General features: G+C 51.8%; 1 protein-coding gene across 1 annotated transcript in view; it reads left to right on the plus strand.

Annotated features, from left to right (window-relative positions):
- Positions 1–2,703, plus strand: part of GRIK3 (glutamate ionotropic receptor kainate type subunit 3) — a 230,794-nt gene extending 228,091 nt beyond the window's left edge. Inside the window, exon 16 of the mRNA XM_017509765.2 lies at positions 453–2,703. Within this exon, the coding sequence (XP_017365254.1) occupies positions 453–647 (195 nt within the window). The 3' untranslated portion in view covers positions 648–2,703. The remainder of the gene's footprint in view (positions 1–452) is intronic.
- Positions 2,704–23,490: the final 20,787 nt, after the last annotated feature.

Raw genomic sequence — 23,490 nt, forward strand, 5'->3', positions numbered from 1 at the left:
AGTTTGTCCATATATTTGTCAAATGTGTCTTGAGTCCTGACCCTGAGCCAAAGCTAGTGCTTTGGTCAGAGCTCAGGGGGTGGGCTCATGGGGATGAAACTGGCTGGTTCCTTTCTCCAAGTCTAGTGAAGAAAATGGCCCGGGTAAACCAGAGCTCCTCAGACCTTAATGCATATGCCAATCAGAGCCTCATTTGCTCAGCTATAAATGAGGTTAATTTGATGATGCCTGCCACAGCTACCTGAGTATCCAAACAAGAATGTCAGGTGTTGTAGACTGCTGCACAAACTGATCATCCTGCAGGTGGCAGAGGGGTGGGTGGGGTGAAGGTGTGAGAAAGACAGGCAGCCTTAGCATAGACTCTGGGAGAAAGGGAAGGAGCTGGCTGGGATTGCAGGACCGGGCATCACTCTGTGCCCCTTTTCTGACCCCTCTTCTCCATGCTCTTTCAGCGTTCCTTCTGCAGCACTGTGGCCGATGAGATCCGTTTCTCCCTTACCTGCCAGCGTCGAGTCAAGCACAAGCCGCAGCCTCCCATGATGGTCAAGACTGACGCCGTCATCAACATGCACACATTCAATGACCGCCGGCTTCCCGGCAAGGACAGCATGGCTTGCAGCACATCCTTAGCCCCTGTGTTCCCCTAGGCACAGCTGGGGTGGGGACCGCAGGCCTGGGGGCTGGGCAGAAAAAAGCAAAGGAGATTGGAAGGAACGTCCCCTATCCCCACACTGGGCTTGGGGACCAGAGCTGCCACCTGCCCTTACCTGCCAGGAAGCCAGCAGGCTCTCAGGCCAGCTGCTTGGGCTTCATCCTCCTCAGTTCTTCTGTGGGTTTCTAAAGCTGCCAGCCGAGATAGCCAAGGCCAAAGGAAGCACATGCCTCTCTCAGGCCAAACTCACCCGCCCCTCAACTCTCCTCCAGAGTCAGAAGCTTCTGCCACAGCCCTACAGAGGCCACAGAAAACGGAAGACAGCTCTTATATTGCCATTCCTTCCCCAAGAGCCCAGGCCTCTTAGAACTTGACCATGAGTCCAGAGACACAAGCCTTCGGCGCCTTACGGATGGCTTCTAGCATGGCTGCCAATGGGAGCTCATGGTGGGGGATCCCCCTCCTATATGCCTGGGCAGAAGGAAGACGTCATCCCTTTTGGGCTGTTCACGTGGTCATGATCTTCTGGACTTGGTCCCACCCCTGGCAGCCCCTGTTTTGGCAGCATTGAAGACAGAGCCACACAAGGGAAAGAGGAGTTTGGGGTATGGCAGAGAAGAGAACGCACAAATAGAGGCCGCCATTTTGGATTCTTATGGACCATGACCCAGTGGCTCCCACTCCTCTGGGAGGTCTCTAGGAATATAAGTGGGGGAGTGGTCACTAAAATTCTTCCCCACTTTCTGGCCAGAAGAGAGAGCCCCGCCCCCAATCTCTCACAAAGGATGCTCAAAGACTCAGCCGATTTTTGAAGCCCAGCAGAGGAAAAGCAGATTCCACAGAAGCCCCACCAGCTCTTGAGCCAATGGCTCTCACTTTGCTGGTTGGCAAGCTGTTGTCTAAACCCTGTTTGCATTTGGAAACCCAGGTTCTTTGCCATCTTCTCATCAACAACTACCCATTCCTGGCTGGTTGACCTTGGCCTCCCTCTGGCCTCTCGAAAGGAGAAGAGTTGATTGAAGTGAAAGTCAGGTTGCCCCTCCTCAAAAAAGGAGTCAGTATTCTACCACACAGGCTAACTCTGGGCTAGGTGGGGGAAACCAGAAGGGACCAAAAGAACTTCTGGTCTCCTGGACTTACCAAACCTAGAGATGTTCCCCAGAAAAAGAAAGTTTCCAGGGACATAATATCCTAGCTTGCAGAGGCGCCAAGGGTGAGGAAAAAGAGGCTGTCTCCTGGAGAATTAACCAAAGACCCCACACAGAGACACGAGGCCATCCTGGCCCATTGTCTGTTGTCCAGAGTAGCTGCGACCTTGTGGGGCTTGGGGGAGACAGCAGAGAAGTAGCAGCAGGTGGGGTACCAGCCAGAGGGTAGACCAGATGATCTGTGAGTTCCAGCTTGCTGTAATGAATGCTCTCGAGGTCTGTGACTTTAAGAGTCTTGGAAAGAATTAGACAGGAAGGCTTAGGAAAAAAGTGTCCTTAAAGAGAACACGACAGGCCAGCAGGTTTGCCATGGCCAAGGATGGAGGGCAGTCTTTGAACAGGGGAGGGAGGTTCTGGAGATTCTGGATGAGAACTGGGGGACACCAGCCACTCCCCTCCCACCTCTGTCCTGTGTGGTTGGGAAGCCTGGTTAGGAGAGCTGCATTTGGATCTCAAGGCTTTTCTTATCTGGGTGAAGGTTAATCTCTAGCAAAGCAGGAGACTACAGTGGGTTCATGTGATAAACACTGTCCTTCCTCCAGACTGTGAGCTGCAGGACCAAACCAACGGGTTCCCAGAATCTCAGCAGCTCTGACTGGCTGTGTACATTGGACGAGGGAGAGGAAGGCTAGACAGACACCATAGCCCCATGCATGCAATGTTAGGAAAAGCCATGCTGTCATAAGCTTGAGGGTGCAGAGGGCGTGTGCATGTGTGTCTATGTCTTTGTGTTTGTATGTGTGAGCTTTGGGGGCTGGGGTGCAGGACAGATATGGACATATAACACAGTCCAGGGCATGCAATAATAGGTGAATCCTTGGTGATCTGATGTGTGCATACGCGTGTATGTGACTGAATTGTGTATGTGTATGTATGTGTATGTGTATGTGTATGTGTATGTGTATGTGTATGTGAGTGAACTGGGGACAAGGGAGACAAATCTGGGTGAGCAGCAGGGCCCCATGTATGTAAAAACAGGAGAAGCCATGTCATAATGGGGCCCTGGTGAGTATGCGAATGTAAGCGCGCATGCACACGTGTGCATGCTGGTGTGTGTGTGTGCACTTGTACACTGAATGGCATAGGATGGGGGACAGGATCCTACCTGCAGCTAGCCAAATGTGTGTAAAAGGAGAAGCCATGTCACCAAGGGGTCCATGTGTGAGTGCATGTGGACATGTATGTGCAGGCATGTGTGCACAGTGGGGAGCAGAGGGAAGGCCAGGACCAGAGGGTTGTGTGACATGGATCAATGCATGCTGTAGACAAGAAGCCATGTGGGGTTGAAGTTTCCAAGTGTGTGTGTGGGACACAGTCGTATGTTCTAGGTCACAGTAGAAGCAGAGACGGACAATCAGGAAGGCCAGGCACCAGGGTCTGTTTGCACTTATGTCATGGGAGAGATTGTTTGTCACAGAGATTCACCGAGGTTGCATGGGCATCCCTGCCAGGAGACGGGCTAAGTGGGGGCATGACCCTTCAGGGGCTCATGCTGCTGGTGCCTTTGCTGTAGACGTCATGTCCCGTTTGAAGGGAAACTTTTTTTTTTCGTAATTCCCAGGTAACAGGATTCTAACGAAGGTATTTGCCAGTTTGCTCTCAGCAAACACAATCGTGAGCCGCCGTCTGACTTTGTCCAGTACTCATAGCATGCACCTCATTCACGCTGTCTCACATGTGTTGTGCGCGTGATGCCACATGAGCATGTTATGTCCTTCTGAGACTATGCATATGTGTGGATTATGACAGGAGGAAGAAGAAGTGAGAATTTTTATAAAACAGCAAAGAATAGTGGACAAATAGAGGCCATATTCAATTAGAGAAACCCCTGCAAAAGGGACTGACTGGTCTTCAGGCTCCTGTGTGGAACAGGAGGGCATGCTGCCTCACCTCCTCTCCCATGCAAGCCTTGCATCCTCCCGATGTTCAGGGGTTGTCAGTGTGGCTGATGTTCGGCTTCTGGCTGACATCCTGTGTTTGTCCTAGTGTTCAAAGTGCAGTGGGGACCACTGCCGCCCAAGTATGAGCTCTGTTTCTCCTGGGGACTGAGAGTGCTGCTACATCTGTGAGGTGGGACGGAGTGGGGAGGTGTTTCCAGTGAGGCAGATCATGTGTTTTCTAAGTTTAGGTCTGTCCTGCCTGTGGGCATGGAGCTGAGCTGGGGTAGGCGCATGCGTGTGTGTGTATTTGTGTGTATGCACGTGTAGTGCATATGCACACGTGCAGGCACTGAGGGGTAATGGGAAGCATGAAACTGGTTTGGATGGAGCAGAAGATGGAACCTGCCTGAGCAGATGCTGAACTGTCCCTGCCTGGTGCCACATGCCAGCCCTGAACAGAAGAATGCCCCCCCATCCCCAAATGCCAGTGCCTCCTCTCCACCTGCGCCAGCTGGCCAAGTTGAGGGGCAGTGGTGAGAAGACACGGACACCCACCACCCCTGCTCTGGGGCTTAAGGACAGTGAGTCCTCCCAATCATTCTCCCCTTGTCCTGCTGCTGCTTTCTCTGCTTTAGACAGAAGAAAATCCTGAAAGCGTTGTCAATGTTCAAGTGGCCCCATGCTGCAAGAGTCTCTCAAGAGGGGAGATGCCCCCTTGGCCAATGTGCTGGACTTTGAGTGTCTGAGGGGTGGGAGGGCCACCCCCTCCTCACAGCCAAGACTACCTAAGCTGGAAGCACAATCTGGCTCCACCCCGAACCCCTGCTATGCCCCAGGCCCTGGAAGATGGGATCCTGGCCCAGGCCGGGGAAAAGGGCCAAATGGGTTAGAAGTTGCTCCCTCTCCACCAGGCATGTGCTTACCAAGAACAATCAAAAGCTTCCTTTCTGCCTGCTTTTCCAGGGGGTACTGGGTAGGGGGGTGGGTGACAGCTCCTGCTTCGTCACTCAGCATGAAGTTGGTCCCTCCCTGAGCCATTCCCAGCTACATGCTCAAACATCTGAAAGTAGGCTGGCCTCTGTGGCTCACATATGAAATGGTCCTGTGCGGACACCCAGCTGCAAAGGGGTTAGAGGTTTGGACAAGTAGCTGCATGGACTTAACGTCTGGGATGGGCCCAGCCCCATGGACAGACACAAGAAATGGGCCCAACTCTGTGGGCAGTTCTCTGGATTAGTCAAATCTGGAAGTTGCAGGTCAGGTGAACACATCTGGAAAGGGCCTGGTTGCTCGCTGCCATGGAAGGGCCATGCCCTCTGTCCCCGTGGCAGTTTAAATCAGGCCCTCCCTTCCGTCTTGGATTTGCCCTGGAGTTAAAATTTCAGAGCTGAGGTCACAAAACTTTGAGATAGAAGGTTAATGTTCTGTACAATATATATATGAATGTAAATATATATATATATATACTGTATACATATATATATATGCACAGTGTATATATGACCTGTAGCCCATGTGTATACAACCCTTCCCCGCACGTCTGCACACGGAGTGTACATAACCCAGCCAGCATGGGTGGGGACCAGGTGAGAGATGGGGGCTGCAGCAGCAAAGTCCAGGACAGAGGTCACAGAGAGCCCCTCGGGGTGGGGAAGGCCCTCCACACATCAGAGCTCCAGACCCTGAAGAAGAGGGCAGAGCTACGTGGTGCTGCCAGGTGGGTCCTGCACAGCCAAGACCTCCTGTGGGAGGGGCAGGAGTGGCCAAGGGACCTCGTCTCCATCCGAGCCTGTCTGAGGCAGGACAGCTGTGTGTGTCTTGGAAGCAATGTCATGCTAGCACTGGGCCCCTGTGCCAATATTACATTCTAGTTCTGGGGCAATTCACTGGGAGCAGAAGGGCTGGGAAAGGGGTGGAGGGCACTTCCCAGCCCTGTTCTCACACCTGCCTGCAGATGCCAGGTAGGTTTCAGGCTCCACCTAGAATACTCTAGAAGGTGGGGTTATTCTAGGTAGCAAAAGCCTCTGCCTCTGATGCTCACCCACATGCAGAAGTGGTTACAACTTGTACACAGCACAGCTCACAGCTAGGGAAAGCACTTGTTAAAGAGAAAGCCTCCCAGGGCATTGCCAGCACACCAATACAGTGTTCCCAGGCCCCCTATTGATCCTGTCCTCCTGCCTTCTAGAACAGTGGCCCTCAAATCACCTCCCAGATTGTCTCCATTTTATGGATCGAAACTTTGAAGTTTCCAGACATGAAGAAGCAGCCATAGCCTCAGTGAAATGCCAGCCAAGGGTTTGCCTCGCCTCAGACAACCTCCCCAACCCCATCTGATCCAGAGGCCAGCAGTCAGGGAGCAACCTCAGAGCCAGAGAGGTGAAAGATGAGAGGCAAGAAGGTAGCTCCTATCCTAGCATGGCCCAGGCTCATCTGTCTGCCCTTCTCTCCCCTGCAGGGAGGTTGGCAGAACGCCCCCTCCGCAGGAGGCTGCAGACCTCTGTCCCTGGCTCACCCAGATGGGTCTGTTCTCCACAGTTCCAGTCCTTTTGCCCCTTTCGCGGGTCTGAGCATCTCTGGAGCGTGCAGGGAAAGAGATCTGGAGTGGGCTTCTGTGCAGTCAGCAGCCTGCCCCAGCTTCAGCCTCTGGCTTCAGACTGGTCTGCACTGAACTCTGGGTCTGCCTCTGGGGCCCTAACCAAGCACGCCTGACTCCAGCCCCATGAGGAGATCCTGTCTTGGTTCCATAGTGATCATGGGCCCTCTTACCACTGTGCGTCAAGCCCCCAGCCCATCTCTGCCTGGGCTGACTTCCTGGTTGGGCCTTCCATGGTAAGGGCCTCAGTTCCCAGGCTCTGGGCTGAGCCCCCAGGCAGCACCATGGGCCTCTGAGACCCTGGACCTGTCCCACCACCCAGACCAGAGTGCCTGGACACCCCCCACTCCCACTCAACATGGTTCCCACACACTGGTCTCTGGGCCATTCAGGGGATGCCCTTTGTGGACATGCAGAATTTCTATGAATATAGTTTTTTGTAAACATTTTGTAACAATTTGGGTTTCATAGTAACTGTGTTACTTGCCAATCATTCTAGGCTGATGTAAATAAATTTCCAAACAAATTCGATTATTTTCCTTTTTAAGACACTGTGATATATCAAAGTACACAGTTTGCTGTATGAAGTAATATGGTTTTAAATTTTAAATAAAGAAATGTTTCTAGAAAACAGGGCTCCTTTGAGGTGTGTTTTCTGTTTCTCTTCTCTCCATAGAACCAGAAGGTGCTGGACGATGAGCTCTTACCATCTTCCTTCAGGGATGACTGTGTCCCATGCAAGAGACCCTGGTGCCCAGCACGTGGATGGCTCCCGCCAGGCTCCTGGTTCAGACATTGAGGGCGTAGTGTCTGTCCTTGAGACTGTCTGACCTCTGTCTTCCCTTCCCTTGGCAACATCCCTCCCAAGTCATCTCCATCCACACACTCCCTTGGGAGCTGCCACATACTTACTCACGTGGCCCTGTCCCTTTGGTCACAGCTGGTGAGGTCAGGTGGACACCTTATCCCAGCTGGGTCAGAGTCTTGCCTGAGCCTTTTCAAACTGGAAAGGAGAAAGCTCTATGTCAGCTGCCCTCTGGAGATGGAAACTGCACATATAATCAGAGTTCAGGACGGGACGTTTCAAGCAGGAAGGGATTCAATAGGGAGGTTTATAAAACCAGTGGAAAAGATGAGGGAGCCTGGCCAACTTGAGCCTCCAGGAATGGCTCCCAGAATAATACAGAGCTGACCCCCAGCACATGACCACCTCTGAGCCTGGTGCCAGAGCTGGGAGGGAAAGACGCACCCCAGAGCTGCAATCCAGGGCCCAGGAAGTCTCTGCATCAAGACAGTGGGGCCCCCACCACCCCACACCATAGTCTCCTCGGCACCCAGGAAGTTGGAGCAAGTAGTGGGCTGAAGCTGCTAAAAACCCTCAGATTCCTATGACAGAAACAGCCCAAAGGGGAGCAGGAAGGTGGCCTCTGCCTTACCTCTGCCTCCAACTCCCATGCAAACAGATTTAATTGGTAGAGTCCCCTTTCCATCCAGAGCCCTCCATGTTCTCCTATGACATCAACTTAAAAATAGCTCATGGTTATTGAACACTTTCCACGTGGCAGGTGCTAGGCTAAGCTCCCAACACATATGATCTATTTTGAATGAGAGCGGTCCCTCACACCCTGACACATCTCAGGCCCTGACTCTCCAGGACCTTTCAGTCCAAATGTCCACCACCCTTGCTAAGTGTCCCAGGCCTAATTCCCAGGAAAGTGACTATGATTGCCCCAGCTTGGGTCACATGGCCACTTGTGGTCCAATTAGCTGTGGCTCGAGGGAGTGAGGAAGCAGAAGGGCTGGGAAAGGGGGGGGCACTCCCCAGGCCTGTTCTCACACCTGCCTGCAGTATATATACATAATACAATTGTGAGACTCAGGATCATTGCTTTAGAAGGGTTGAGAAAACTGGAGAAGTCAAAAAAAGGCAATGTGGGTTGGCAGGTCTCCTAAAATATGCACCTCCCATTCCATCAGCTGACAAGTGCTGGGGAAGCCAAGCCATGCCCCAGCAGCAATCTCTGCAGAATGGAGAGGAGGTCAAGGTCAGGACCCAGTAGGCCACAGTGTCTGGGAGCTCTGGTCTAACCTGGAGCCACACCCCAGGAGGAGACTTTGGTCTGAGCCAGATAGGAGGTAAGGAAAGGCAGTAGGTTGCAGGTGTCAGCCATTGAGGGGCACTTTCAGGAACATCCCTGGAAAGGAGTACCCTGGAGATCAGGGTAGGCTCCAGGTCCAGCAAGGAGTGGAGGGATATGGACAACAGACCTGGTAGAAACAAAGCCCCAGTGGGGGTGAAAGAATAGTTAGAGCACCCATCCATCTACCCACCCACCCACCCATCCATCCACCCACTCACCTACTCACTCACCCACCCATCCATCCATCCACCCACCCATCCATCCATCCATCCACCCACCCACCCATCCATCCACCCACCCACCCACCCATCCATCCACCCACCCACCCATCCATCCATCCACCCACCCACCCATCCATCCATCCACCCATTCATCCATCCATCCACCTATCCATCCCTCCACCCATTCATCCATCCACTCACCCATCCACCCATCCACCTATCAATCCATCCATCCATTCATCCATCCATCCATCCATTCATTCATTCACAGACTTAACTCAATATTTTATGTATGAGTCCCAGCTCTACCAGCTACTAGCTGTGTAACTTCACATCCTTGAGCCTGTTTCCTCATCTGTAAAATGCATGAGTGTGAAAGCCGCCCCCTCATGGAGTGCTTGTGGGAATTAAATGAGAAAAAGCACAAAGAGTGCTTAACACAGGGCAGGCACATCATAAGCCAACAATAAATGACAGCTATTTTCATTGAGAAAAAGGAGAAAGACAGGGAGAAGAAAAATTAAGAGCTACTATGGCCTGAATCGTCTCTGGAGAGACAGGGGGACTTCTCCCTCCAGGGCTGACCCTAACTCAGAAGCCCATCTGTGATACCCTGGGCTCTGGACGGGGGCCAGTGAGGCCTCTCAGGTTACTGACTGCACAGTAGGTACAGGAGCAGTGATGTGGTTGTCCTGGCTCAGGCCCCTGTTTCTGTAAGATTGGCCATTTCTGCCCCAGCCTCTTGTTGGTCAACGCCTTGTGCTCCTCCCATCTCCAGGACATACATGGGCTCCTGGTTCTAGTGTACTGGCCCCCAGAAGTAGGACATTTAAGAGGCTCCACAGTCAGGAATCACTGTGGCAAGGAACAGACCCCTACTCCAACTCACCGGGGCAAAAAGGGGGCTTCATGATAAGGGGTCTGACAGAAGACAGTCAAGCTTCTCTCCCTCTTTCTCTTTCTATCTCTAGTTTCCTTTCTCCCTTCTCTGCTTCCTTGCACAAAGCAAGACATGGCCACCCCCTTCTTGGTTCAGGTCTCCCCAGCTTCGGGGCCCACGTCAGTGAAAATGTCCCAATTCCAATCCGTCCGCCCACCCCTTCAGCAGAGAGAGCTGGATGGTGAAGTTATCAGAGAACAGGTGTATCTGGCGAGTTGCTCTAGACCCACACACCCTGAGGATCTTGTTCTGATGAAGGCTGGGTTCCAGTCATCTGGGACACACTTGGGTGTCTACACTGCCCGCAGCTCTCAGGGGTTGCGGGGCTTCTGGTCCCCTGCCAACACAGCAAGTGGCCTGGCTGTGGGGGGTCACTGGATGCAGCACCGGCCTCGGAACCCTCCTGCTCCATGCTGTGAAGGCACAAGCCACAACCCACCCCATTCAAGAGCAGCTTAGAAATGAGCCCTCCCTTGAGCCCTTAGTTCCCCATCTGAAATGTTGATTAACTGAGCATCCCACTTCACTCCCGTATTTTTCTGTTTCATCTAGCCCCAGAATATCTATGCTGGCAAGAATGCCCCAAGTCTCTCAGGATTCAAGTTCACTCAGGACCCCTGTGCTAGGACTGATGGGTAAGCCTCCCTAGGCAGTAAGTTCAAGGACTCTGGAGTCCAACTTCCTGGGTTCTGCTTCTTGCTCTGCATCTCTGTGTCTTCTTTCCCCCCAACACTTTGTTTTTTGAGATAGGGTCTCATTCTGTGGCACAGGCTGGAGTGCATTGGCACAAACATAGTTCCCTGCAGCCTCGACCTCCTGGGTTCAATGATCCTCCCACCTCAGACTCTCAAGTAGCTGGGACCACAGGTGCTCACCACCACACCTGGCTGTCTTCTTTAAGCTTCAGAATGGGAAGACTAAGACCCACCTTGGAAAAGCATTATAGGGACTTGATGAGATTGTCCATGCCAGGCATGCAGTCTAGCTCAGCCAACGTTAACTATTACTGTGGAGGGAAAGTAAAGAATGACTTGACCCCTCCCCAGTATGCCAAGGGTGAAACTAGCCCAGGCACAGAGGAATCAGGAAACAAAGTGGTCAAATACTCAGCTTTAAGTGCAAAGGTGTTGCTCCTAATCTAAGACCCAAAACATCTGGAAGTTTCCCCTCCACTACCTCTCAAATTAGGCCAAAGATTCCACAAGCTGGGAGGGAACTGGGGAGGGACCACCAGACAGAGATGGAGCCAGCTGCGGAGGCCTCCCAGGTTCCACCTGAACATGCAGGTTCAGTTGCCAGCCCCAGGGAGCCCTGAGGAATAATCTCTCCATCTGCACCTGCGTGAGTCCAGTACAGAGCCTGGAGAGGTGCCTCTCTAGATGTCTTGCTTAGTGGCTTCAAAATGACACTTGCCTTAGCAGTCAGGTGACTCCCACTGGCCATCTTGCATGAGTCAGGACCATCTGTGCCCTGAGAACTTGTTCAGTCCCCATTCTCCCCACCCCAAGCAGCTAAGCCCTCTTTCACTGAATCAGGAAATCAGGACTCTGTCCCAAACACTTAGAGGAAAGCAGGTGCTGTGGCAGGGAACCCCTGACCCTAGCCAAGCGCAACTAGACTAGAGATTTTCCTCTGAGCGGGGGAAACATCGTCCCTGACATAATTTATTCATTACTATTATTATGATCATTAGTTCTGCTTCAAAGGCAGTCATGACAGAGCCCTGGTGGCTTGGAGGTGTGAGGACAAAGTATTTCTGAAGCACACTCTGATATGGTTCTTTTTTGGTCTCTAGGTCTGGGGGAGCCCACCCCACAATGGCCTTTTTTCTTTTGACCTTGGTCATCTCATCCTGCTCGGAGAACAGGGGTCTGAGACCTGCAGAGATGACTTCCACCTCCCACAGGTCCCCCACCCGCTTCTAGGCCCAGGACCTGCCTTCTCCCCAGCCATCCCCACTAACAAGGGCCTCCTGTCACTCATGAAGGTGCCCAAACAGGAGACAGGGACTAAGAATAGAGGGTAAATTCTAAGGTCCTCTACCATCTTAATTTAAGCGGATGGCCTTGGACAATCCAGAAGCCTCAGTTTACTCATCTGTGCATTGGGGGTACCCATTTTGACAGCAACAGGGAGCTCATGTGGGAATTTTTTAAGCCATGTGAAAGCATGTGCGAAGTGTGAGGCATTGGGCTATTTGTGAGGGCCTTTCATTCTTCGTTCAGTTTTTTCTTTCTCCCTTCCTACCACCCTGCCACCCAGATCCATCTGGAGCAAGCCAAGGAGAGCAGGAGGTCAGGGCTGGGGCACTCCAGCCGCTGCAGGCCCCTCTTCCAAGAACCAGGCTGGGCCAGGGTGGACGGCTCCCCCAGAGCCTTGATGGCACTTCCTTGGGAAACAGAAGCTGAGTGTTTAAGAAGCATCTGTCATTATGGAAACAAAGTTGCAAGGCCATTTTTTCTTTTACTATTTTTACTGCGGTTTCATTATCTTATGCAAATGAGGCCGCTGATGAAGGCTTTCTGCAGGGTGGCCCATGCTGGGACCAGTTCCACAGAGGGGATTTATTGCCTGCCTCGGCCTCCAGACAGGATCCGAGATGAGGAAGCCCCATGGAGAGGACTTCCGGAGCAGCCACCGCACCTGGGACACTCGGCTTCCCACCAGACAAGCCCCTAGCTCCTGCCTCCATCCCAGGAGTGTGGCCCATTATCTCCAAAGGCCTGAATGAATGTCAGCCCAGCTTGGCTCAGGCCTCTGTCCCTGATTCCCCAATAGCTGGACCCCCTTGAAGACTAAGTTGCCAGTATCCAAAGGATATAAGGGAAAAGATGGAAAGCGAAATGTTAGCTACTTAATTCACACCATGCCCTATAGTGCTAGGAGAAAAGAATGGTATTATCCCCTTAGTTTGAGATCCCCTGGAAGAGGCCCCTGAGACAAGTGCTTGAATACAAGATGAAGATAGGGGAATAGGAATGTGAGATGCCAAAGGGAGGCCAGCTTATAAGGGGTACAACATCAAGCCAGCCACCCCTGTAGATAGCTGAAGCTTAACTCCATGAAGAACTCCGGACACCAGCATAGAACACGCAACTCGAGAATCTCCCACTGAAGGAGTGAGAGAGCTGAGGTATGTATACACCAAGTCCTATCAATCTTTTATTTAGGGCTGGTGCCCCAGAGACGGCCCATCCCAGGTACTTCTGGCATGCCACAAGGGGCAAGGTGGACTCTGGGCCAGGACAAAGCCTCAGTCAGAGCAGTGCCCTTGTTAGCAGCGGGAAGTCGGGTAGCTTGCACAGAAGGTGTAAGGGCAAGACATTGACAGCATCTGCTATGGCCCCATGTCACAGATGAAGAAACTGAGGCTCAGAGAGGCCAAATAACTTGCCCAAGATTCAGTGAGTATGTAGCAGGGCAGAGTCTAACCCAGGGCTGTCTGCCTCCTGGGCTCTAGAAGCCAATGGTGCCTCACTGGACCTTGGGCAAGCTCAGGCTCCCAGGGTCCCTGCCCAGATCCCCACCTGACCCCATCCCCTGCATTCCTTCCTGCAGCTCTGGCCTCACTGACAGCCCCCACAACCCCTTCCTGCTGCAGACTGCCGCCCAGACTATCTCCTCCCAGCGTGAAGTGTGCTGGCAAAGCATACCCTCTTCACGGTGAGTTCAGCAGCTGGCAGATGTGGAGAGGTTTTTCTCCCAGGAGAAAGCAGGCCTCTGTTCTGTCTGTCTAGCCCAAAGCCTTACTTGCAGTTTACCGTGAGGACCAGCTTCCCCTCCTTCCCCCTAATTCGGCCTCAGATCACTAAGAATTCTCTAAACTCCGATAACACATCTGGGGCAGGAACAGAGCCAAGCATTTCATGAGAACCTTCTAAACACTGTGCCTTATGCAGGCACTCTCCTCTCTGTAGGGAGATTTAAACCAGCACAACATTTCCCAGGAGCTGGGCAGTGGTAAAATTAAGGATGTGGAAAACCTGAAGCTTCCCAGCCCCACTTGCCTGCAGGTAACGATGAGGTCACAACAGTCACCATAGCCCAAATATCACTGGTTCTGTATCCTCTTACATAATCCAGATCCCCTCCAGCTCTGATGAAGTCCAAGGGCCAGGCCCCTTCTGCACTCAGAATCATCCACCCATCTGAGGACTGAAGGCTTCAAGCTCTTAGTGCTCGGCTCTTTTCCACTTTTCCAGGAGAAGTTGTTATGAATAACAATATCAATAATAATAATGGGCGGGGTGCAGTGGCTCAAGCCTGTAATCCTAACACTTTAGGAGGCCAAGGCAGGTGGATTGCTTGAGTCCAGTTCAAGACCAACCTGGGCAACATGGTGAAACCCTGTCTCTATAAAATAATAATAATAATAATATTAATAATGCTAATAACAACAGGATGCCCCTGATTGAGTGACAATTCTAGGCCTGGCACTGTGCTTGGCTCTGAGCATGCCCATCTCACAGGATTCTCAACACAACCCTATACGCTAGGGATGTCATCCTCCTACTACAGACGGGAAAAACCAAGGCTGAAAGAAATGAAATTACTCGCCCAAGATCACCCAGTAAGCAACAGAATGCGGTCTCCAGTCTGGGACCTCTGTTTCACAGATTTGGCAAATGAATAAATGAAAGCGTGATCAGAAAACGGTCAATATCAATGCTGTTTACAGACACTGGGGAACTTCCATGTTTATAAAAAACAAACATCCAAACTTGATTGGGCCAAAAATGAGAATTACTAATTATAGTCACTCACAGGAACGACCTACCATTTATGCCTAATTGCAGTGTATTCCAATAACAATTATGCACATCAATAAATGTGTCAGATTAACTTGGTTGTGAGTTTTATTTGATCACAACCCTAAACTCTGCTTGTGGTTGCCCAGACCTGGGAGGCTATGGCGGCCATACTGCCTGGTCCTCCTGGTCACTTCTGGTTCAGTGTGGAGGACCATTTGTACCGGAAGGGAAGTGGAAGATGGGAGAGGAAGGAAACGTTTTCTCCTCCTTCCTCTGCCGCAGCGTGTCTGCACTGGCAGGCTCGGGAAAGCAGTTTGGCAGGGGGTCTTTGCAGGGCGTGTGGAACATCACAAGCCTCCCCTCCCTTCCTCAATGCCAAAGGCAGCTTTCTAATTAGAACATCCATAACCCTCAGCATCTGCTCCAAGAGAATTCAGCTGCTCTAAGATGGAGAAGTCCATTAACTTTATTGCACAAAACGTCAGACGTGCTTTTAGACAGAGGATCGCTGCCAAGTGAGATAAACTGCCTGGACCTGCCAGAGGGACGGGCCAGAACTTTCTGCAGTCCCCATCTGTGTCCCTGGGACTCCCTCCTCTCTCTGTCCAATGCTCTGGATGGGTACTGTGTCACCCTGGGAGGCTGGAGCCAGGGAAATGGTGTCTTTCAAATGCAGGTGCAGCCTGAGCACCCAGCCTTCATGGGGCAAACCCGAAGCCTGGTAGATGCCAGCACCATACGGGCACCATCTGACTCCCAGAATGCATCAGGACTCCCACCCCATAGCCAGGCAGCTCATTCCTACATCAGCAGGAGCTGGAAGAGCTGGTGTCGTCAGAAGCAGCAGAGCATGGTAGCTAAGACAGAATTTCATCTTTGTTGCTTCGGAGCCGTTGTCTGACCTTGAGAAAGTGCCTTAACGTCCTGAGGCTATTCCGTAAAATGGACTGAGTACCCCCCACCTGTAGGAGGGTGAAATGAGATGGCACCTGGAATTTTCAGCTCAGTGCCTGATGCACAGTGAGGGCTCCCTCAACGAGAGCACCTGTCCAATTCTCTAGTGTGGAAATGCGGAGGGAACCAAAATCAGCCAGTGTGAGGGTGAGAGAGAACACCAGTGTGGATTCAAACAGTCCAGGTTTTAATCTTAGCTCTACCATGTGGCTTAACCCCCTAGGACTTCAGTGTCCTCATCTGGAAAATGGAGTTGATAGTCTCTGTCCTCTTTTCCTCACAGGAGAATCAAGAAGACGTAGAAGGCTGTGGGGCCATTAAGGGATGTTCTGATATGCAGCATGAGGGCTCCTGCGACTGTGGCTGTCAACCTCGTGTCTAACGTTCCCTCAACACACCAATCCCAAGGCTGGCTGCTGGCCAGGCCTCCCTCAGCTCCCCTTCCTGGAACTCATCTCTGCCCAAGCACCTCTGCCACAGCCCTCCCACCTCCTCCTGGGTGGCCCAGCTCCCCATGGAGAGCAGCCCCAGACGTTCCAGCTCTGATGGATGTCTCATCATGTGGGCCTCCCAGGCCCCTATTCTCAGATTCAGATCCCTTCTTAACATGAATAATTAGAAGAAAGAATCCAAGGGGGAGGCAACAGCCATAGCAGTCGACCCCAGTGATTTCCCAGCCCTGGGGAGAGCCCAATTTCACTCCAATCCAGTTGCTGTAAATTCCCATCAAGCTAAGAAAATATAGTGCAATTTAGAAACACTGATACGGCAATAAAACACAGATCTCCAGCAAATGGAATTCGGCAACATCTAAAAATGGAGCCATACATTACTCGGCCTGAAAACTCCCTCCGGGGACGTGATGCTGCGAGAAGTTAGGGCAGCTTTATGTTCAAGTTGGTCTTTCCTTTCCGGATGAAGGCAGGGCCACCCGCAGCAGGGCCTCTGGTAGCCCTCTCAGGCCTCCCTCCATGGCCCAGAGAAAGGCTCCCAAGCCAGAGAGGACACATGGTCTGCCCTCCATCCTCCAGGGACTGCTGGGGGGAGGGAGAGGATCTTCCTGTGAGCCATTTAGTCCTCCTAAGTGGCCTTCGAGGGAAATGTAGTTGTTCCATTGATCAGATGAGAATACTGATAATCAGAATGAGATTTGTTCAAGGTCACTCATGGGGAAGTGGTAAAAGCTGGATTTGAACTCATGCTTGTCTGCCTATTTCTAATCTATATGCCATCTTATGCCCAGCTCAGGACTCAGCCTTTGACTCTGCAAAAGCTAAAACTAAGCCAAACAAGGCTGCTCCCTGACTTCTGGACAGGCAGCCTGGCCCCTGGAGTGGGGATAGGACCGCAGTCCAGCAAGGAGCTCATCACTCTGCTTCCTGGGACCATTTGCCTAATCTTGTAGCTCCACTCTGTAACCCTGAAATAGGAAAAGGACTCCTGATGCATTCTCCTGCCTCCTAAACAGAAACAGCGGCCATGGGGTCCTCTTGGAAAGGGTGGAGCTGGAAAGCAGGAGGGCTTTGGGTGGGTAGAAGGCAGACCCATGCGCCCATTCAACCTAACACCTACAGTTCCCCCTAGAGAGGATGGGAATGGGGCTCCATTTGCTCTCCCTGGTCTGGTACATACCCTCCTCCCTCCTCATCAGCATGCCAGGCTCCCCGCAGAACCCATTCCATCCCATTCTTGCTCATTCATGCACACACATGGGGACACTCACGCCCCACCCAATGCTCATTTCAGCCTCTATGCATTTGCTTAGCCAGTCCCTCCTCCAAACTCTGAGCCCCACAGGAGCAGAGAGTGGTGTGTTTGTGACCCGTGACTGACTCCCACCCACTGGACCAAGCACAACTCAGGGATTGACTCCTCTGCCACGTGGAACACACTGGGGACAGCTTTCACATGCTCCTGTGTGTCTTAGCAAGCCCTCGCACCTGCAGCCCAATCAGGGCAGAAAACCCAAGGCAGCCTCTTTGGAGTTTGTGTGTTAAAAATTATAGCTCAGGACCCAGGCCTGACTTCCAGCCCTGCCATCTGCTAGTTGTTTGACTTGCGGAAGTTACTTAATCCCTCTAAGCCTCAGTTTCCTCATCTGTAAAATGCAGATAATAGGAGGTCCTGCCTGGAAGGCTGCTGCAAGGATCTAGCCAGATGCTACATGGAAAGCACACAGCACAATACTTGGCACATAGTAAGTGATCAAGGAACAGCAGTTGCCTTAGTCAGGATAGGGCAGGCCGTGCCGTGACAACAACCAGCCCCAGTGTCTCAGTGGCTTAACACAGCGATCTTTATTTCTCATGCACATTGATTCCTCGTGGGTCAGCTGTCCTCCATTGTGAAAATCAGTGATTTAGGCTACTTTGATCTTGTGACTCCATCATCTCAACACAAGGTCTTCTTATAACTGCGTTGGCTGAGGAATAAACAGGCTGGAGAATCAAACAGTGCTTTTTGCTGCCTCAGCCTAGAAGTGACACACATTCCTTCCAGTCACATTTCAGAGGCCAGGGCTAGACATGTGACTCCACTCAGCTGCAAGTGGAAGTAGGAGAGCATCCTCCCCGTGCCCAGGAGGGAGAAGACAGCCAGATCCTGGCCAGCACCTGTGATGTCGTCCTCCGTGCACATGGTTACTGGCCATTTTCTGTGCCCACGTCCACTTCGTTCTCCTGGACCCAGAGCCAGCTGACGTGCTGCTCGAAAATTTTCCTATTTCCTCCTTCATTTCTGTCATGTCTCCTCCCAAAGAGCAGCAGAGGAAATGCAGGCCCCCGCTGTCCTTCGGCTGAAGCCCAGCCGTGGCCCAGGGGAGGTAGCTTCTTACAGAGGACGGGCTATTTCTGAAGCCCTCCCCTACCTCCTCCAACCCCTTTCCTCTGACTGAAGGGCCATCATCAACTTGGTGACAACCTAGAATTCAGGCCTCCAGCATCTGATGGCAACCGTGCCTCTGCCTGTCAGGGATAAATGGCTGTTGTCTTAAGGAGATCTGAGTTGATGGAGGTGATGGCACAGGCAGTGGTGGTGGAACCGCGCTCCCTATGAGATGTAATTTGTGGGCAAGTCATGTGTGTCCACCTCTGCCAGAACTTGGGCCCCTGAAGGTGGGGTAGGCAGGACCGGGGGGTAGAAGGCAGATAGGCACAGCTGCGTGGGGTGAAGGGCAGAGAACCAGAAGCCGGAGATGAGTGACTTCCGTGGGTGAGGACAATGTGTCAAGAGAAACCAGCTGCCCAGAGGAGAAACTGTAGAGGATGCTGAGCAGTTGGGAAGGAGACAATGAGGGTCCCTGAAAGTGGAGTACGGGAGGACTAACAGGCACAGGGACAAGAACACAGGGCCAGCAGGAGCTTTGGAAATTAGATTTGAACCCTGGCTCTACCACTCAACAGCTGTGTGACCTTGGATTAACTGCTCAACCCCTCTGAACTTCCTCAGTAAAGAAGCGCTCAGAAGCCATGCCCTGTGAGCTTATAAAAATGTAGTGAGGTGAATCTGAAATGTTCCTCCCCTTGGGGTTTGGCCCACAGCGGGTCAGCCTGGTGGAGGAAGGCAGAAGCCCATTCTGGAAATGCTGGGCCGCTGTCATGGACAAAGGAGATTCCTCACCCAGACCCCTTGGATTGTACAGTGCACTTGCCCTTCCCCTTCTGGGAATGTTGGCTGCTCATGGCTCCCAGTTGTCCCCTTCTCAGGCGCCTTCTTACCCATGAGGTTAAGATTCTCATCTTCTACCGCGCAGAGCAGCTCATAGCCAGTCACCTACAATGTGGTCAGAAAAAGGCCACCCTCTTTTCTTAAGATGGGACCCACTCTGCGTTGCTTTCTGTGCTCCGCAGCTCTCTGTGGGCCCAGCTTGAAGCTACCCCTGCCCAGATGAGACTTCATCCTTTTTCACTCGGCTCTCACCCCAGCCTTATCCCGATCCCTCACTCTCCTGAAAGCAACACATTCTTCAACACATTTTAGGCACCTAAGTCCCTGTCTCAGACTCTGCTTCTTGAGAATCTAAGGCAGACACCAAGCAGGGCTCCAAGAAACGGGGTCTAAGGTCTGGGGCTGGCCCAGGCTGAGTAGGCAGACAGGCTTCACACCCAGACACTGAGCTTCTAGCCCTTGGGTGAACTTTAATCCCCTGCCTTGGGGAAAATGGCCCCAAGCTGCTGTGAGTCAGGAGGGGTGTTAGGCACCAGCTTCAGGGAGAGAGGGGGCAAAGTAGAGAGGAGGAAACTCACAAGTCTTTCTATTTCTGTTTATTGCTTTATTCATTGAAGACTTATCCCCATGTACTTAAACAGGATTTGAGGAGCTTAAAACTAAACGCATTTAAAAGGGAATGATTGTAAAAGCAAAACAGCGCAAAACCATGTCAAAGGAGTGAAGTATTTTTATTTCCTCAGAGACTAGCTGGGATAATAAAGACAGAGCTTCTTACGCAGACCACCAGGAAAGAGGGTTGTCAGAAACAGGGTCCCTGAATAGTGGACAGATCCCCACAATTCACTGGGAGCTTCTGGAGTTAAAGGTCCCTCTGGGTTATCCTCCCGGTCTAACCCCAGAACTATGCCTCCTGCCATCGAATGCAGGTGCCACCCCTGGCACTTGGCAGGGCCTAAGGAAGCCCCTTCTCTTTCTGAAAACTCAGAGCATCCCCTCTGCTCAGTGAGGGGGCTGAGCCTAAAGATTCCTGGGGTACTTTCCAGCTCAGATGCTCAAGGACTAAGAAAATCGGCACTCAGCAACTCCCAGGGCTTCAGGCAGGTGCGATGTGAATCCGCATTCCCAGGCCCCAGGTGGGAGATGCAGGCACTAGGAGTCAGGGGGTAATGGGCAAGGCCCAGGAGTGTGAGTGCACCCTGGGGCTCAGGGTTGAGGGACGCACAGGGGAGAGGGACCCGGGCAGGAGGGCAGAGGGGCAGCCAGCGAGCTCAGAAGAGGACCGGAACATATCCTGCCAGGAAAGTGTGTTCTGAGCTGGGATTAGGGGTAAAGAAAGGAGCCGCAGCAGATAGACCACCTTTCCTGGGCCGGGGGGCTGGGACCAGGAAGTTTTGGGCTCTGGAGCTTGATGTCCTCAGGATCTCAGATGACTGTCTGTTACTGGTCCCTTAGTAAAAGGCAGGAACTGTGCTAATCATTTGAGGTGCACTCTCTCCTTTAATGCCCCCAGCACCCTTTAAGAAGATTCCATCATTCTCTCCATTTTAAAATGAGGCAAGGGTTAAGATGCTGGCCCAAGGTCACCCCCCCTGGTAGGAGGCAGATCAAGCTACCCCCAGGTGACCTCTGATTTCAAGCCAGCACTACTTGGAACCCTGTTTCAGCACCCCCCTCGGGGGACTCACAGTGTTCCCAGTCCTGAGAGGTCCCTAAAGAAGCCCACCCCTGCTTTGCTGATGTCTCATTCTTCTTAGATACCCGTATTCTAATAAGGCCCGTCTGGAGCTAGGCCCTTCATCCTAAGGGCACTCATGGGGACATGTAAGGCACCGCATCAGGACTAGGATGGGGGGACTTTGGCGAGGTGTGGTCTTTCGGTTTCCATGGATGCCACCTGTTGTCAGCAGGGGCCCCCAGCTGCTCTAGAACCCAGCTCCAGCCCATCTCAAGATGCCCTAAGCACCTGCATCTCCCAGGACTCATGAGGCTGTCTCCTGGTCTAAGGGCGGCCGTCAGTGTTGGCAGCAGGCGCTCCTGTTGGCACAGGGGAAACATAAGCTGCATCTGGCACTTAAAAAGCATTTCTGAGAAGTGCAGAGGCGGTAAGAGTGTGCAGAATTGTCGGCGTGTGGGGATTAGCAGGCCGGCACGCTTCCTCATGCAGGCAGCCCTGCTCCACAGCGCTGAGACATAAGGCATTTCAGGAGAAGCACCATCCAGGCACAGAGCAGCGGTTGAAAGGAAACCCAGGGAATGCCATGGGAAAAGAGTACCTGCTCTCTGGGAATGATAGGCTCCACACAAAAGGAGAAGGGTCCCTGAGGACCCAGAGTGACCGGTGCCCAGCCCGGGCTGGGGCCTGCCATTAGAGGCCAACTGCTCTCCTGGCACTGCAAGAGCCCCAGAGAAATTCTGCAATTACCATCACATCAGTCTGTGAAGTTGGTACTGCCATGATCCCCCTTCTACAGCTGGGGACACTGAGGCTTGAATGAAAAGAAATCATGAAGAGTGTGGTTAGAACATGAGCACTGGACCACACTGGTTCAAATCCCAGCCCTACCACCTTCGAGCTGTGTGTCCCTGAGTAATTCCCTTGGTCTCTCTGAACTTCAATTTGCTCACCTGTAATATGAGAGAAATAATAGCACTTCTTCCAAAGGTAACTGTGGGAATTAGAAGAAAAATGTAGCTGAAGTGTCAGACTCATAATAAATCCTCAATAAACCATAGCTTTGATTAGTATTAGATTATTCAGGTCAATTCAGTTCAATATTTATTGGCTACTTGGTTGAATTTGTTAAAGTATATTGCCAAAATTAGGCAGTTCCTTCCTCCTGGTTGATGGTAATGCTGAGCTCTGCCCTCTTCAGCCAGTTGCTATGCCATCGTGTGGTTGCAGCTACTAGACCATATAAAACACGGGGAATGACCCAGCAATGCCATTATAGGATATATACCCAGAAGAAAATTAATCATTCTACCATAAAGACATAAAGACACATGCATGGGAATGTTCACCACGGCACAGTTCACAATAGCAAAGACATGGAATCAACCTAGGTAACCCATGGGGCTGGGTTCTAAATCAGCTAGGGGTCCCTGCCGACAGGTGGCATCCATGGATACCGAAAGGCCTCACCTTGCCAGCCTTAGAAGATGATGCTTCTCCTGAAGGGCCTTATGTCTCCGAGTGCTGCCAAGCAGGGCTGCCTGCAGAAGGAAATGTGCCGGTCTGCTAATCCCCATATGCTGACAATTCTGCTCACTCTTGCCACCTCTCAGAAATGCCCATCTGTGACAGACTGGATAAAGAAAAAATGGTACATATACACCATGGAATACTATGCAGCCATAAAAAAGGAGTGAGTTCGTGTCATTTGCAGGGACATGGATGGAGGTGGAGGCCATTATCCTCAGCAAACTAACACAGGAACAGAAAACCAAACGTCACATGTTCTCACTTATAAGTAGGAGCAAAATGATGAGAACTCATGAACACAAGGAAGGGAACAGGCACTGGGACCTATTTGAGGGTGGAGGGTGGGAGGAGGGAGAGGATCAGAAATGATAACTATGGGGTACTAAGCTTAGTACCTGGATGATGAAATGATCTGTACGACAAACCCCCAGTGACACGAGTATACCTATATAACAAACCTGCACATGTACCCTGAATATAAATTAAAAATAAATAAACACAGGCAAGCAGGGCTACCCCAAAGGCACCTGCCCTCTCGCTCCATCCTTGGAGAAGGGATTGAGAGCTGTCATACACGAGGCCCTGCCTGTGCTGGGCTATAGGGGGTCCTTTGGGAGGTCTGAGTGGGAGAGGTCCCAGGGACTGAGGAAGCGGGAGATTAGAAGACCAGGGGGACTTTGAGGAGTGAGAAGCTGGAGGTGAGCGGTATGGGTCAGAGTCTGGAAGTCAGCCTCAGGAGCTGAGAGTTGGGAAGTGAGTTTCGGGGATATGGAGTCAGAGAGGAGACTCAAGGTGTCAAAGATTAGCGTGAACCCTGAGAGGCCAGGACTGGAGGTGAGAGTTGGAAGTGAGAGCCTAGATGGGACTCCTGGAGGTCAGCTGTTGGAGGTGAGGCTTGGCAGGTCAGAGTCAGAGGGAAGACAGTGCTGGAAGCTGGGTGTGTATCTCAGGAGGTGTATTAGTTTCCTATTGCCGTTGTAACAAATCACAAATTTAGTGGCTTTAAAACAACACGCATTTTAATGACTTGGGATGTATTCCTTCCTCTAAAATAAATAAAAATAAATAAATAAATAAAATACAAATCAATCTTATAATTCTAGAGACCAAAAATCCAAAATCAGCTTCACGGGGCTAAGGTCCACGTGCTGGCATTCTGTATCTACTTCTGTCCCTCTTCTTGCTTTTCTTTGCTTCCCCCTTCCCTTCCCTCCCTGTCTCTTTCCTTCCCCTCCCTTTCCCTCCCTTCCCTTGCCTTCTCTAGGATGACCCGGTG

This window comes from Cebus imitator, unplaced genomic scaffold, assembly GCF_001604975.1.
Source record: "Cebus imitator isolate Cc_AM_T3 unplaced genomic scaffold, Cebus_imitator-1.0 Scaffold420, whole genome shotgun sequence".
In the NCBI taxonomy this organism is placed as follows: Eukaryota; Metazoa; Chordata; class Mammalia; order Primates; family Cebidae; genus Cebus; species Cebus imitator.